The sequence below is a fragment of the Macaca mulatta genome, chromosome 20, assembly GCF_049350105.2.
Source record: "Macaca mulatta isolate MMU2019108-1 chromosome 20, T2T-MMU8v2.0, whole genome shotgun sequence".
In the NCBI taxonomy this organism is placed as follows: Eukaryota; Metazoa; Chordata; class Mammalia; order Primates; family Cercopithecidae; genus Macaca; species Macaca mulatta.
Genome location: NC_133425.1, coordinates 20400441 through 20417547, shown reverse-complemented (window position 1 = coordinate 20417547; position 17107 = coordinate 20400441). Strand labels below are relative to the sequence as shown.

Below are 17107 nucleotides of genomic sequence, written 5' to 3'. Positions count from 1 at the left end.
AATTGCCTGCCGGTTTTCTGATCCGCATGTCAACGCCTCATATCATTTACTATTTAATTTTAAATATGCCTCCTCCATTCTTTCTGCCCAGTGTCTCTTCATGCCAAATCTACACTCCTTCGCTCGTCTTTGTAATAAGTCTACTCTGAGAACATGAAGGTTTGCCTGCTTTTTGATGGATCACTAAGTGGACTCCATACACTAAGAGTGTTATCATTTGGCCGGGAGGTGGGGGGAGGAAAGACCACTGCTGTCTGAGGTCAGGGAACATGAAAGCCTGAAGGTGGGGCTTTCAGATTATCTGGCAAGTAATTGCTAAGATTCTGGGCTTTAACATTGTACAGACCCAAGTTCAAATTCTCTTTCTCTGACAAACTACACTCAGGTGAGTTTCTTAACCCCATATTGAGGTCTCCTCATGTATGAAATGGACAGTTGTAGTAAGAATTAGAAAATATATATGTAAAGCATGAGCTTTACAATCAATGGTGCTTTTTATTATCGTCATCATCACCATTAGAAACAAACATTTCCCCTAAGTTATTCCTGTATTTAAGGTAGTTAGCAGTACCTGAACTATGGAAACTATTTCGTTAATTTTTCTCTTCATCTTTACAGGAAGTAGAATCATGGCAGGGTTTTTTTCTCTTTTGAAAAAAAAATTAATCTGAAATTAAATAAAACAATTGAGAACTTTGTAACCTAAAATAAAGCCACTAGAGTATAACATATATAATGTTCATGCCACCACATTATTTTCAAGAAAGATGGTTCGAATCACAGAAAGAATTCCTCTTGTTAAATATATTTCTTGGGGGCTGTTTTTTTCCAATTTTACTCCAAGTTTTTGGATATAGTTAAATTGATTGCAACCCGATTGCTTTTTCTCTATTTCTCCGATTTTACAGTAGTCAATGCTTAGCCATTATTTTCTTCCATTCTTTTTAACTCTTTAATCTTCCTGGTATTTACTTTGGCTTACATCAGAAGACGAACTTCTAAATTGCAGTCACCCTAGTGAGTTTCCCAAATGCCATTTATAAATTGTGATCCATTTCACAGCCAACGATGAACAGTTGAATGGATACTATTTCAACAGATTGCACCTCTTATCTTGCTCACCTCTGTGCTCCAGTGCCAACAGAAGGCAGCAAATATTTGTTGAAAGTACACAAGGATGGTTTTAATATGTTTGCTGTGTTTTTCAATTTCCCTGGCACCTAGAAGAGGAGCACGCAGTGGGGCCTTTAATCTGATGAATGAATGAACTGAAAGTATCTGACCCTAGGTGGCTGCAGCAGTTGCCTCCAACTCATCTCCCTACTTCCACTTTTGCTTCTTCTCTGCAACCAGAATGACCTTCTCAAAATTTTTAGCATGTCACTTTCTAGCTTACCATCCTTCAGTGGCCCACCATTATGTTCAGACTAAACCCAGGCTCCTTACTGGATCTCTGACCTCATCTTCAACAGGCTCTGACCTTGTCTCTTTTGTCTCTCTCCCTCATGGTGATGAAGCTGTTACTGGAAAGGGGTCCTGATCCAGACCCTAAAAGAGGATTCTTGGATCTCGTACCAGAAAGAATTCAGGGCCAGTTCGCAGAGTAAAGTGAAAGCAAGTTTGTTAGGAAAGTAAAGGAATAAAGAATGGCTGTTCCATAGACAGAGCAGCCCCGAGGGCGGCTGGTTGCCCATTTTTATGGTTATTTCTTGATGATATGTTAAACAAAGAGTGGGTTATTCATGCTTCCCTTTTTTAGACCATATGGGGTAACTTCCTGACATTGCCATGGCATTTGTAAACTGTCATGGCGCTGGTGGGAGTGTAGCAATGAGGACAACCAGAGATCACTCTTGTCACTATCTCGGTTTTGGTGGGTTTTGGCCGGCTTCTTTACTGCAACCTGTTTTATCAGCAAGGTCTTCAGGACCTGTATCTTGTGCCAATCTCCTATCGCATTCTGTGACTAAGAATGCCTAAACCGTCTGGAAAAGCAGCCCCATAGGTCTCAGCCTCATTTTACCCAGCCTGTATTCAAGATGAAGTTGCTCTGGTTTAAACACCTCTGATGAAGCCACACTGACGTTTCTTTTCTACTCCCAGAACACGGTAAGCTCTCTAGGTGTTTGTTTTGTCTTCAGGCCTTTGCACTGGCAGTTTCCACCACCCGGAATACTGTTGTGTGACTTGTTACTATCTACTATATCCCAGTTGAAATGTGACCTCCTCAGGTTCTCCTCTTGACCACCCTACCTAATCCTGAGCCCCTACCTTACCCCATCTGGGCAGTTACTCTCTATCACATTGCCCTGTTTTATGGTCTAATTGGCACTCATTGCTGTTTGACTTTATAAGTTCATTCACTCATTTGTTGTCTGTCTTCTCCACTAGAACATAAGCTCCCTGAGGGCAGGATTTTGTCTGCTTTGGGCATGGTTGTGTCCTCAGTGCTCAGTAAAATGGCTCACACATAGTAGGCACTCCATGAATGTTTGTTGAATGAATGAATGAATGAAGTCATGAATTTCCTTGATAGAATAATTTTGAATAATAATAACTGTCACATATTGAACACTTTCTACCTGCCAGTCCCTGAACTAAGCCTTTCCATACATTGTCCTGTTTAATTCTCACAGAATTCTCACTGCCTAGAAGATAGGCACTGTGATAATCATTTTACAGATCACGAAACTGATGAAACAGTTTGAAACAGAATGAAACAGAATGAAAGCTCAGGGCTTCCTGACCTCCTGAAATTGTGTGGATGGAGCACAGTGCAAGGAGGCTAAAGCCAGGCTGGTGGCTACCGCCTGCCATGCATTTCGGTGCAGAGCTGCACCTGCCTTCGTTACATTTTGCAGAGGTGCTCCACAGACCCCACCATGTGCATCCCCTTAGTCCACAGCCTTCCAACAGTTTTTCTCTATTGGCAAAGGATCCAGAGAGACAAGGGTTTCATTTTCTTTGGCAGATCCTTTTCATCCTTGTGAATGCAGACGAACCCAGAAATAGACGTGTCATTGAGTATTTCCGGGTCACAGAGGTCGATATACCATCTGTCCAAATCCTAAACTTGAGTTCTGACGCCAGGTACAAAATGCCTTCGGATGACATAACTTACGAAAACCTGAAGAAATTTGGCCGTAGCTTCCTGAGTAAAAATGCCAAGGTAGGTTTGTTCTTGGACAAGGTTTATCCAGAACCTCAAAATCATCTCCTTCTCATAATTCTGCTGGCTTTGATCATTCTCCTCACCTATATGTGGAGGCAGAATAAAGATCAATTTTGTGGCTCAATGTGGGGAAATCCCCCATCTCCCCACCTCAAATCTATCCAACTTCTGACCTATCCCAAGCCTTTAGTTCCTCCACTCATTCTTAGTTGTAAAGTGGAGGCATTTCCTTTGCAGGAATTCACCATAGAAATGCAGGCACTCAGTAGGGTTAACTTGCCCTCTGAAAGGAGGCTCTTCTTCTCCTATCACCTCCAATGTGAAAGATCTACTTGGTCCAAGAGCATATGCTTGCTTTGAGGAGGAGAAGGGGGATGGAGCCACAGGGCAATCAGGACTTAGCCTCAAAAGCTTTAGGGACCTTTTCGTTGGATGGGGTTAGAAGGGGGCTCATCTATTTTGCTAGCAGGAAGGAGAGGCTGCAGAAACACATGGAACACGTAGTCTAGTCACCCACTGTCTATGTCTCCACAGCTACTCTGCTGAGTAAGGTAACCGTATTATTTATTTTCCAAATTGGGACATTATGGGAGTAAGGATTCTGGAATGGGCCAGCTGTGGTGGCTCATGCCTGTAATGCCAGCACTTTGCAAGCCTGAGGCAAGAGGCTCGCTTGAGCCCAGGAGTTCAAGACCAGCCTGGCCAACACAGCAAGATCCCATCTTGAAAAAAAATTTAAAAATTAGCCAGGTGTGGTGGTGTGCATCTGTAGTCTCAGATACTTAGGAGGCTGAGGCAGGAGCATTGCTTGAGCCTAGATATCAAGGCTACAGTGAGCTACAATCACACCACTGCACTCCAGCCTGGGCCACAGAGGAAGACCTCTTCCCCCACCCCCCAAAAAATCTGGAACAATAGAAGTAAATTGAGACTCTCCAGACAAACCCAAATGATGGTCCCCTTACCTGAGTCCTCTACTGCCTTTTGTCCATTCCCCCAGAGAGATAGCTGCCCCTGCAGCTGTCTCTATGGAAGCTGTCTTGTGTGCACAGCATTTTCATGGGCCAAGTGGTGAGGCTGCTGTCCTTCTTTCCACTTCCAACCCATTCTCGTTCTTTCACCTTTAGAAACCCAGATGCCTTGGATCTCATGCTTTTTGACCCTGTGCTCTCACCCCCTTGTTGCTGCCCTCTGACTATCTCCCTTCACTCTCCGAGGACCTAAGCTCCTGATGGCAGCCTTTCCCTAAGCCCCAACTCTGCCATCATTTCCAGAGATGTCAGTGTCCACAACCCTGGTCTCCTCCAGCAGCTGATGTGTCCATGCCATGTCGGTTCCCTGCTCCCATGCCCACAACCTGGAGATTGCAGCACCTCCCAATGCCTGACTTTCCCTCCAGGACACACATAGCTACGATTCCTCATCCTTCTCATTGTCCCCAACCTCCCGATCCCATTTCTCTTTAGTACCCCGTCTGCGAACTTGCATTCCATCATTCATTGCTCTGATGATGATTCCCTTAACTCTTTTATCCCCTCCATCTTCCACCTCCTCTACACCCCATAGTACTCACTGGGCAAAGTTCCAACTCTGGCTGAACCCCCTTAACTTCCCTGCTTCCAGACCAACATCACCACGAGGGTAGCTGGCTTCATGGCATTGCAAACTAGCCTCCCATGGACTTTGAGAAAAGTCCTGGCATCCACATGGAAATTTCTGTTAGTGTGTTCATTTTTAAATCTCAGAGTGTCTCTGTCCTCATATCCCATTCCCACCCACTCTCGGCCGAGCACTCTACCCCTAGATCACTAAGAAAATAGATGTCTTCACATTGGGTCCTCCTCACTTTCCATCACCATGTCTTAAATCCTACCTGGAATACTACCCATCCTCTCTCTCTCTCCCTTGCAGTTAGATCTGAGGTGGTGTCTGTCTTCCTCTGAAAGGCCAACATGTCTTCTTATGCTGTTAGAGCAGAGATGGGCATCCTCTACAAGACCTATGAGATCCACCTGATCTGAGCCATTCCCCACAATTGTCACCATCTTCTATCTCCCATGCCCCATGGCTGCCCCATTTGTGCTCCCACTGACAGAATCTTTAAGTGCTTTCCAGAGGATGGAGGGGGTGCGGTGAGGGAGGACCCTGTGGAAGAAGAGGCTGTGAGCCAGACAGAGGCTGCATAGTAAGAACCAACATGGTGAAACCCCATCTCTACAAAAACTACAAAACACTAGCCGGGCATGATGGCACACACCTGTAGTCCCAGTTACTCAGGAGCCTGAGGCAGGAGAATCACTTGAACCCAGGAGGTGGAGGTTGCAGTGAGCCCAGACGCCACCACTGCACTCCAGCCTGGGTGACAGAGTGAGATTCTGTCTCCAAAAAAAAAAGAGAAGAATTTGGTTTCCTAAGAGCAATGTTAGAAGCCAGATTTGGTGAAAATAGAGCCCTGCTTATAAAGAATAAAGGTGTGGGAGAACTGGGAGGAGATGCGGGGAGAACATCTGGAGGTTATTCTGGCAATTGAGATGAGAGACAGAGGCAACCTGGATTTGGTCAGTAACTGCGCAGATGGAGAAAAGGATGTGGATTCAGGAGACATTCAGGAGGCAATGATTGTAGATAAAAGTTTTTTTTGAGATTTCCAACACTTACTTCAAAGAGAAGCAAAAGCTGAGCTCATTTTTTGTTCATTCATTTGCAAAACAATTATTGAGGATCTACTATGTAGCAGGCAGTGGATACTCAATGGCAAGGAAAGAAAAATCTCTTCTGACATTCCATCTAGTATGGTAGAGACACATTAATCAAATAACTAGAAAAATAAATATAAATAGTAAACGTGAATAAGTGATACAAGAAAAAGTACTGAGTATTATGAGAATTCATGGCAGTGAGTCCTCATCTAGACCAGGGGAGGGTCAAGGAAGTCCTCCCTTGGGCCATTCTGAGGCATACATTTTGAGTTACCCAGATGAAGAAGGGAGGGTAGGAATCAGGAGAGGGGAGGCCTGTCAGCCGGAAGGAACAGCGTTAACAAAGGCCTGAGCTGGGAGGAAGGTTGGCCATTTGGATAAACTGAAGACCAACATGGCTGAGGAAAGAAAAGAGAAGACTTCCTTTATTGCAGGGACCAATCAAAGTGTGATCAAGGTTTCATAAGTCATGTAAGTGGTCTTGATCTTGATTCTTAGAGTAATTGAGGACAACTAATTTTTTTTTTTTTTTTTGAGATGAAGTCTTGCTCTGTCAACCAGCCTGGCGTGCAGTAGCACAATCTTTGCTCACTGCAACTTCCGCCTCCCGGGTTCAAGCAATTCTCCTGCCTCAGCCTCCCGAGTAGCTGGGATTAAGGTGCATGCCACCATACCCAGCTAATATTTGTATTTTTTCTTTTTTTAGTAGAGACGAGGTTTTACCATGTTGGCCAGGCTGGTCTCAAACTCCTGACTTCATGATCCGCCCGCCTTGGCCTCCCAAAGTGCTGTGATTACAGGCGTGAGCCACTGCACCCGGTTTAAAGCTTCTTTTTATAAAATCTGAGAAATCTATCCCAGTTTCAAGCTTTGTCTGCTCCTTAGTCCCCTGACCGCAAATTGCCCTGAACCATCCAGGGTTGACATCAAGCTCATGATCCATCTCAGTATTTCAAACTCTTTTCTAAGGCTCTTGTGAAAAGACACAAGAAAACCTTTAGCTGTTTCCAGTCAGGGTGGGGAGGCCCACAACTTCGAAACCCTTTCTGAAGATTCTTAGACCTTTCAAATGTGCTTCCTAGAAACATCAGTCCAGTGAAGAGATTCCAAAACACTGGGACCAGGGACTTGTTAAGCAGCTCGTGGGGAAGAACTTCAACATAGTCGTCTTTGACAAAGAAAAGGACGTGTTTGTGATGTTCTGTAAGTACCTTCAAGAGGGGTTGGGAGGCAACAGGTGCCAAAATTATGTTTCAACTGTTTCTCCTGAATTCTTTGGCACTGAAATCTCTAAAACCCATCAATGCACCATGCCAAGGATGGTCTTCAGATACCCAAAGAGATTGACTCAAGATGCTATCAGGAACAATGCAACTCTGTCCCCAAGAAATGTAATTCTTAGAATGTATGCAATGCCTTCCATATAACCCAGGTCTGTGGCTATTTCTAAAAGCAATAATGCTGATGGCTAACAATGTTTGATTGGATGCTGTAGTATATTGGGCTTTATTCTAAGCCATTGCATACATTATCTCATTTATTCCTTACAACATCCTTTTGAAAGTAGCTACTTTTATTGCTCTGACTTTGCAGATGATTAAATAGAGTCTCAGGAAGGTGAAGACATTTTTTTCCAGTATCTTGCAGCCAATAAGTGCTGGAACTGGGATCTGAATTTAGGCATCTGATTCTAGCACCTACACTCCTAACTGCTGTACAGGATTTCTTTGCTTCTGGCTTTAGATTACTTGTCAAATGGCCCATAGGAGTTGGGGACCCCAATCCTTCATGTACAGTACTTAGCCCGTCTGACATTTTGTAAGCACTTGATAAGTGAAAATTGCTACTGCTGTTGTTATTTCTATTATTATAATTACTTCCAGGGCTCGCCTAAGAACTATTGCCCTTTTCCCATTGTTTCTGATTTGCACGTGAGAGAAAAAGCCAGAGATGTTCTCTCCCACACTGAGACACAGAGAAAGGTGATACTGAAGTTCCTTCAGACATCTCTTTATTTTAACATTTAATGAGCCCTTACAATGAGTCAAGCATGAGTTTGCTATTGACACACCTCCTCTAAGGAGCTGTGTGACAAGTTTGTGAGGAAGGTATGCTGGTTTTCCCCATGTCACAGATCAGGGAACCCCACCTCAGAGAGGTTAATGACCTTACCCTAGGTCACACAGTAAGTAGCAAGACAAGAAGTTTAACGCAAGCTCTGATGCTATTACTTTCTTGAGGGTAAGGCAAGGGCTACACTGCATCATGCAGTCCTTTTACAATCACTCTGAAAGGGACTCTTATTCACAGAGCGAGGTGCTTAAGGTCTGTGGCTGAATCACCAAGATCCGCTACCTAGGTGCAGCCATTCTGTACTTACGTCACACCCAGAGTTATGAGACTGTCCATTTCATTTTGATAAAAGGCAAAATCAGCTTCATTTTCTTGGAAGTAGTGCTACGGGATTGGCCCCCTGGGGCTGCAACCATTATGCCCCCTCCTGTTCTGACCCAGGACCCGCTGAGTGCTAGTGGGGCTGCCAGAGATGCTGCAGGCAGCGGGGATGGCCATGAAGACACTTGGCTTGTAAATGGGGGATGATCATCCGAAGATGGTGTGTCTGGGGGCTTTTGAGGCCATTTCTCTTCCAGAGCCAGAAACTGAGCTTTGAGCTCTAATAGAAGGACAAGCAGGTAAGGTTTGCTTTCCCTTGGATTGGAGCAGGTCTCTGGTTTCCAGAGGCCCAGGAGCCTGGACCACATTCAAAGACCAAAGAACTGTCCACAAGAAAGTTCAGTGTCCCCTGTCCAAGAGTAGTTACTCACGAGTAGTTACTATACCTGTCACACTTCTTGGGGATATTCTCCTCCACTGAATTTTATATGTATAATGACATGACATGTAATTGCATATACATGACATGACATAACATAACATATATATGTTATGTTATATTAATCTCTACCTGTGGTATAGTGGTCACTAGTCAAAGCAGCCTGTCTTTAAACCCCACTTCTTCTGCTTAACTACTCTGATCTGAAAAGTGAAATTACTGCATAACTTTGGGCAAGTTCCCAAACTTCTATTGTGAAAAACCCCTGTGCTATAATGCATATGCGCGCACACACACACACACGCACACACACACACACACTTTTCGGCATAACATAAAAAGTCATCTAGCATAAATATTGTTCTTGGCTTTCTTCTTCTACTAGAGTGGAACACTATGTTAAAAGAAAGGAATTTGAAAAAAAGAAAAAAAGCAAGCTGGGCACAGTGGCACAAGCCTGTAGCCCCAGCAACTCAGGAAGCTGAGATGGAAGGATTTCTTGAGCCCAGGAGTTTGAGTTTGAGCCCAACCTGGGCAACATAGCAAAACCTTGCCTCTAAAAAGCAAAACAAAAAAATAAAAGAAAACATGAACACACCAAAAGTGTTAGTATTTAGGTAGAAGAGAACTAAGCTATTTTTTTCTTTTTCTTTTTTTTTGTTTCGTTTTTGAGGTGGAGTCCTTCTCTGTCACCCAGGCTGGAGTGCAGTGGTGCAATCTCAGCTCATTGCAACCTCTTCCTCCCAGGTTCAAGTGATTCTCCTGCCTCAGCCTCCTGAGAAGCTGGGATTACAGGCGCATGCCACCATGCTAGGCTAATTTTTGTATTTTTAGTAGAGATGTGGTTTCACCATATTGGTCAGGCTGGTCTTGAACTCCTGACCTTGTGTTCCACCAGCCTCAGCCTCCCAAAGTGCTGGGATTATAGGCGTGAGCCACCGCACCCGGCCAAAGCTATCTTTTTCTAATTTATCGAATAACAATCAGGTACTATGGCTGAAATGTAAACATAACCTGATATATGATTAAAAGAAAGAGGGAGTGCAATTGGCAAAACAGCAGGACCACAAGTGGAACACAGCGATGCCATGTGTTGGGTGGCGCCAGCTTTCTGGATCTTCATCAATGTGAGTCTGAGCCATGGCCCTTCTCTTCCAGATGCACCCTGGTCTAAAAAGTGCAAGATGTTGTTCCCGCTGTTGGAGGAACTAGGCCGAAAGTATCAAAACCACTCCACGATCATCATTGCCAAGATCGACATCACAGCAAATGACATTCAGCTGGTGTACCTGGACCGGTACCCATTCTTCAGGCTGTTTCCCACCGACTCTCAACAAGTGAGGGGCTCTTGGGACACACATGGCTGAAAACAATGTTATGTTATTATCAGGGACTCAGTTTCTCCCTACCTCCAGCTGCGCTTTCTACCAAACCAGTTTTATTCTCAGCTGCGGCCACTATCCATCCTCTCACATTCAAGTTCAAAGAATATTTTCCAGTAGTTTGCACCAAAGTCCTGAGACTCACTATCATTGGGTGTAGCTTGCATATCCCTGACCCAGTCACTGTGGCCAAGTGGATGTGGATGTTTTGATGGGCAAGCCTGGTTTATACGGTTCCTACTAGTATTGGGGCTGAGCTCTACCCTAACTATATGAAATAAGGTGGGAGGAATCTCCATGAGAATATTGGATGTGGGGTATTACTAGATGAAGGAAACAATACATGCTAGAGACAAACAATGTCATTTCCACCTTGGGATTACAGTCATCAGCCATAACCAGTGTTGATAGAACCCACTCTCCATGCCATGTCCATTCATGGGAAAGAGCATCAGTCAAAGAAATGTAAGCCCAGGTTTCTGCTCCTTAGAAGAGTATGGATGAATGCAATTGAAATCAAGGGGGAGCAAGAGATTCTGGAGGGCAGATATGGCTGCAAGTCTCCATGCAGACCCAGTACTCCGGAGAATGGTGGGGACTATGTGCTACAGGTAGGAAGTGTAGTCTGAACAAAGAGGTGGGCAGAAGGGTGACCCAGCACTGTGGCAAGATTCCATTGTGACCCACTCTTTGCTCAGTCTGCACTGCAGAGGATGCATGTCAGGGAGTTGTGCAACTGAGGCTGGGCTGAGAGGATGAGGCTAAGGTCATAATCTCAAATTATCTGAAGAAATTTGGGTGACCCGTGGACATGAAGAAGCTTCTGAACTTTCCTAAAGAGGAAAGGGGGTCGGGCGCCGTGCCTCATGCCTGTAATCTCATTACATTAGGAGGCTGAGGGAGTTGGATCATGAGGTCAAGAGATCCAGACCATCCTGGCCAACATGGTAAACCCCATCTCTACTAAAAATATAAAATTAGCCAGGCATGGTGGCGCATGCCTGTAGTCCCAAGTACCCAGGAGGCTGAGGCAGAGGAATTGCTTGAACCCAGGAGGCAGAGGTTGCAGTGAGCTGGGATCGCGCCACTGCACTCCAGCCTGGTGACAGAGCAAGATTCCGTCTCAAAAAAAAAAAAAAAAGGGAAAGAGAACGTATGATAACGGAGCACTGACCATATGCCAGATGCTTTTGAAAATAACTATTCTTCCTCTTATTATTGTCACTATGATAGCAATAATAATAATAACAAACGCCTATAGTGCTCATCACGAACCAGGTGCTGTTTTCCATACTTCACGTACATCACTTTATTTTATCCTTATAACAACCCTACGAGGTAGGTACTATTTTGTCTCCATATTAGAGATGGGAAAACTGAGTCAGAGAAATTAAATAACCAGACCACACTGCAGTAATGCAGCCAAAGTTTAAGGCTTCGCTGTGTGGTTTTACAGTCCATGCTTTCATCCACTACATAACAACCCTATGACAGAGGCATTTTTATTATCCTTCCCTTGGGGCCGTGGCACTGGAGGCTAAGACAAGTTAAGGAACCTGCATAACATACTCGGGGTTGTTAGGAATTTGACCCTGGGTTTACCTAGGTAGCAATCCTCGAGCACCTCTGCGGGAAGAGGATCCCATCCTGACCCTGTTCCATTTTCTTCCTAGGCTGTCCTGTATAAGGGAGAACATACACTGAAGGGCTTCTCTGACTTCCTGGAAAGCTACATCAAAACTAGCATTGAGGATGAGGATGAGGTAAGGGGCAACAGAAACACCTTGGATTATTCTGTCCCACACAGAATCCCCAGGAATTCAATGGACGACAAAAGAGTGTGCTTAGAGTTACATAATCTCGGGAGATGGTTGAGGATGGATGGAGAGCCATCCAGTTTGGGTGACTCTACTAGTCACCTTTATTTCAAAGGCACTTACTATGGGAAGCAGAAAGGGCAGACTTTAGAAACATCTAGAAAGACCGAGGCTCTGAGGTAACACACAGCTGCTTGCCTTGGGCCGCTCCCCTGGGACTGACCAGATGTCTTGGTGGGATTCTGCCCTCTGGCATTACTCTCCTGATGCATGAGACCACAGCCCGCTTTCTCCCCTAGCCATGCCTCAGTGAGGCCCTCTGCTGGACGGTGCCATCTGTATTAATTAAGACTTTTCTGCTGGAAATTCCAGACACTACTCTTTGCTTTAAGCAACGATGGGAATTTATCCCATATAACTGGTAGAACATCAGGAGTGGGTGGATCCAGAACCCAGGCTTGCTTTCTGTCTTCCCATCTCTGTTTTCCTCTATGTTGGTTTCATTCTCAAGTAGTCATTTCCCCACAGAAGTTCAAAGATTACACCACAGCTCCAAACTAACATCCTCCCAGTGTAGAAAGCAAGCAACTACTTCTTAGATGTCCCAGAAAATGTCCTGGACAGAGATCTCATTAGCTAAGACTGGTCACTTGTCCAGTCCTGGAGCTAGTGGTGCAGGAGCCACATCTATAGACTTAGAACCTTTGGTTCCTCACAAGGTCCTCTTACCTGAAGGGTGAAACCACAGTTGAGCATTTTACCACCCAAACCAAATGGATCTTTAGCATCTATGAAAACCCTGCAGTCCAAAGACTGATTCTCTCTGGGCACTTTCAGAAGAAGTAGCTTTGACTACTACAACCACAATGATCACATATTTCTTATCTATTTCTTTCTCCCTTTCTTCCCTCCCTCCCTTCTTCTTTCCACCTTTTCTTTCATAGCTATTGTCTGTTGAGCAAAACGAAGTGATAGAAGAGGAAGTGCGAGCTAAGGAAAAGGAGGTGCCTATGATGAAGAAAGAGTTACCTGAACAGCAGTCGCCTGAGCTGGAGAACGTGACCAAGCATGTATCCAAGCTGGAAGAGTCCGCTGGGAAGAAGAAAACATCTGAGGAGGTGGTGGTGGTGGCCAAACCAAAGGGACCTCCAACGCAAAAGAAGAAACCAAAAGTCAAGGAAGAACTGTAGCTTCTCCAATACCAGGAAAAAAGATGCTCATCTTCCAGATCCTGGCATCATTTTCTGAGGGGATTGATTCCAATAAAAGCATATATATTGTGGTAGGGTAGGTGGGGCAGGGGTGGGGCTGGATAATAAAACCTCTGAAGGTCCTTGGCTCTGTTTTACTCATGACCTCTTTTTCCTGGTTGGTGCTCTCTTAGAAGAACTGTGTGACCTGGATTTCAGACAGGACTGCAAGGGAAGCCACAGTAGCAACATTCAATGAGTGTGTGCAACATGCTTGGCATTCATCTAGTTCTCACACCATCACTGAACTGGGGTTCATTAACCCCATTTTATAGATGGGAAAAACTGAGGGACAGAGAGGTTAAGCAACCAGTCAGGATCACACAGGTGGAAAGCTGTTGAGATGCAACCAATCCCAGGCAATCGCACTCCGAAGACTGTGCACTTAACCACTATGCTACCGTCTCCTACCAGGTTAGGTGTCCCGAGAGTCTGGCTCAGTCTTTCAAATGAGGTGGATTGATTGTCTTACGCTTCATTTGGGCACAGTAAGAAAACGATCAAATCCCAAACCTGTCCCCAGACTTCCACATCTCAGTAAGTGGCCCATTCACTCCAGCAATCACTCCAGAATCATCAACAACTGCCTTTTTCTTTCTTCCTTCCTTTTTTTTTTTTTTTTTCTTTTTTTGGAGACAGGTCTCACTCTGTCACCCAGGCTACCCTATCCAGCCCCCCACCTACCCTACCACAATGATATATGCTTTTATTGGAATCAATCCACTCAGTGCAGTGGCGTGAACAAGGCTCACTGCAGCATCAACCTCCTGGGCTCAAATGATCCTCCTGTCTCAGCCCCGCAAGTAGCTGGGACTACAGGCATGCGCCACCACGCCTGGCTACTTTCTGTATATTTTTGGAGAGATGAGGTTTCACCTTGTTGCCCAGGCTGGTCTTGGACTCCTGAGCTCAGGCAACGCACCTGCCTTGACCTCTGAAAGTGCTGGGCTCAACTGCCTTCTTTTACTATCATAAAAGTAGCTTATCCATCCATGTGATTCCACCCACTTCCCTTCACCTCTCCACTGACCGTCACCCGCCATTTCTCTGCTGAAGTCTCCTAACTGGTCTTTTTGCTGCCCCTCTGTACCTCCCTCCCAGCACCCACCCTAAACCCCTCCATATTCCATACAGCCACTGAGGCCATCTTTTAAAAAGTCGTAGCCCTAAGCACTTACAACAGCACGTTGTTTAATTATGTAATGCAGGGGTCCCCAGCCTCTTGATCACTGACCGGTATGGGTAGGTGTCCTGTTAGGAGCCCAGCAGCACAGCAGAAGGTGAGCGCCCGGTGAGTGAGCTTTACCGCCTGAGCTCCGCCTGGGTATTAGACTCTCATAGGAGCCTGAACCCTATTGTGAACTGGGCATATGAGGAATCTAGGTTGCTGGCTTCTTATGAGAATCAAATGCCTGATGATCTGGCTTTAGATCTGTGCTGTTCAATGGTTTCATCCCACTTCTTATTTCCTAGTTTCACAACATTTCCCTCCTGACACCCCCCTCCAACCACACTCTCCTACTTCCCCCCCACCTTCCCACTCCCATCCTTGGAAAAATTGTCTTCCAGGAAACCCGTCCCTGATGCCAAAAAGATTGGGGACCGCTGCTATAATGGCATCTTTATTGCTTTTAGAATAAAATCTAGCCTGCCTACCACGCCTTCAACACTTTGAAAGGTCTGGCCCCACAGATGTCTCCCTCTCCCTCTCACATTTTCGGCTCCAGCCATACTTGCTGTCTACTCTTTGAACAAGCCAAATTCACTCTCTCTTCTTCATGTTCCCTCTGCCTAAATGTACTTGCTTCAAAATACATTCCCCCCAGGTCCTCACACAGCTGTGTCTTTTTAATGGTTCAAATCTCAGCTCACCTGTCACCACCTCCAAAAGGCATTCCTGGAGACCAGTAATTGAAAGAATCTTATTTTGTTTGTTGTTATTGCCTGATTCTCCAATTAATATGTAAGTCCCATGAAAGCAGATATACCTGTTTTTTTTTTTTTTTCTTGCTATATTCCCTTTGCCTAGAACTCTGCTTGGCACATAGTAGATGCTCAATAAATGCTCATGGATCAATACAAAATTCCATTTTAGGGGAGAGATACATAATTTCATAGTCATCCCAAAAGGCAGAGGTGCTGACAGTGTCGTCCCCAGATCCAAACTGGAATCTGTATTAGTTCCCTGTTGTTGCTCTGACAAATTAACACTTAGTGGCTTAAAACAACACAAACTCTTAGAGTTCTGGAGACTAGAAATTAGAAATCAATTCCACTGGACTAAATTCACGATGTCATCAGACTTAGTCCCTTTTGGATGAATTCCCTGCTATGCCTTTTCTAGCTTCTGGGAGGCCCCTGCATTCCTTGGTTCATGGTTCTGTCCTAGAATCACTCTGACTTTTGGTTTCATCCTCACACCTACTTCCTGACTCCTCCTGCATCACTTTTATAAGCACCACTGTGACTGCATCCAGCCTGCCCAGACAACCTCTCCATCTCAAGATCATAATCACACCTGCACAGTCCCTTTTGCTATATAAGGCAACACTCACAGGTTTGGGGATTCAGAGGTAGACGTATTTGGGGGTCATTATTCAGCTTACCACAAGTTTACCTCACTGATTTGTGTCATTCATTTCAGCCAGGCCTTCTCTTGAGAAAAGAAGGGCAGCATTCTTTTAGAAATTGAGGTCTCTAGGAACCACCTGGGTGCCTCCACTCCTCACCCGTCATGTAAGGAAAAGGGCTGTTTGTGCTTTTTCATACCTCCGGAGCCAGCTCCCATACCCCTCACCCCGAACCTGGCCTGTCCACAACCAGAGGAAGCAGGGAACAGCCTGCGGCTCTGGAACTCACCTGAGCCAAATTCCCCAACAGGAGCAGATGTTAGTATTCAGGACACGGTGTGAGGCTCACCTGCCTCGGCCTTGAGGCCATGTGGCTGCCAGTTGAAGGAGAGTTACAGGGGGGCTGCCTAGACCAGATCATGTGGCATAGAGCCCCTGACAGGCCACGAGCCAGAGAATGTGTATGCCACCTGCAGGTCCCCCAGGCATAACTGGAGCCTCAGGAGGTGTGTGCTCAGAGAGGTAGGTAGGACAGGTGATACCCCTCTGTTGGAGGATCTTCTCCCTTGGCTCATTTTTGCCCCTTTCTGAAACACACCAACCTCTCATTCTAATTCTTTATGTTCTGTTTGATCAATTTTTCAAAACTCTCCACCCCTTAGTTTCACTCTTTCCAAAACTACCTAATACCACTTAACCCTCTAAGACCCTGTCATGACTGAGCAAGGAATGTTCTTTACTCAGGAATGCAGGTAAATCCAAGTGAGATTTGAGTTTTCATCTGGACTTAGCATGGCTAGCTGTGTAATCTTGGGGGAGTTACTCCGCCTCTCTGAACTGTCTTCTTCCCTGTGATGTGGGTTGCTGTGTTTCGTTGTTTGAGACAATGGAGGCAAAAGCGCCGAGCACAGTGTCTGACCCAAGAGAAGTGCTCAGCAGGTGACTGTTCTCAGCATTACTAAGATAGAGTCTCCTACCCATGTTTGAAAGTTAAGAGAGAAGAGTGTTTCAGGCTGGGCGTGGTGGCTCACACCTGCAATCCCAGCGCTTTTGGAGGCCGAGGCAGGCAGATCACCTGAGGTCGGGAGTTCGAGACCAGTCTGGCCAATGTGGTGAAACTCTGTCTCTACTAAAAATACAAAAATTAGCTGGGCCTAGTTGTGTGCACCTGTAATCCCAGCTACTCGGGAGGCTGAGGCAGGAGAATCACTTGGACTTGGGAGGTGGAAGTTGCAGTGAGCCAAGACTGAACCACTGCACTCCAGCCTGGGCAACACAGCAAGACTCTGTATCAAAAAAATAAATAAATAAAAATTAAAAAAAAAAAAGAAAGAAGAGTGTTTCAAGAAGGAAGGAAGTGCTGAGAGATTAAGGTTCGTTCAAA

The 17107-nt window shown here is 45.3% G+C and overlaps 1 protein-coding gene and 1 long non-coding RNA gene across 3 annotated transcripts in view; one reads left to right on the top strand and one right to left on the bottom strand.

Annotated features, from left to right (window-relative positions):
- PDILT (protein disulfide isomerase like, testis expressed) overlaps positions 1–13251 on the top strand; it is a 61678-nt gene extending 48427 nt beyond the window's left edge. For both annotated transcript variants that reach the window (XM_077986421.1, XM_001087695.5), the window contains exons 8-12: positions 2972–3169; positions 6954–7074; positions 9863–10041; positions 11760–11849; positions 12848–13251. In XM_077986421.1, the coding sequence (XP_077842547.1) occupies positions 2972–3169; positions 6954–7074; positions 9863–10041; positions 11760–11849; positions 12848–13093 (834 nt within the window). In that variant the 3' untranslated portion in view covers positions 13094–13251. The remainder of the gene's footprint in view (positions 1–2971; positions 3170–6953; positions 7075–9862; positions 10042–11759; positions 11850–12847) is intronic.
- On the bottom strand, positions 476–15889 carry LOC144338099 (uncharacterized). The gene is made up of 3 exons (XR_013411913.1): positions 15760–15889; positions 12933–13049; positions 476–3255 (listed from the first exon to the last, which is right to left on the bottom strand). It is a non-coding gene; the product is annotated as an uncharacterized LOC144338099 (long non-coding RNA).
- Positions 15890–17107: the final 1218 nt, after the last annotated feature.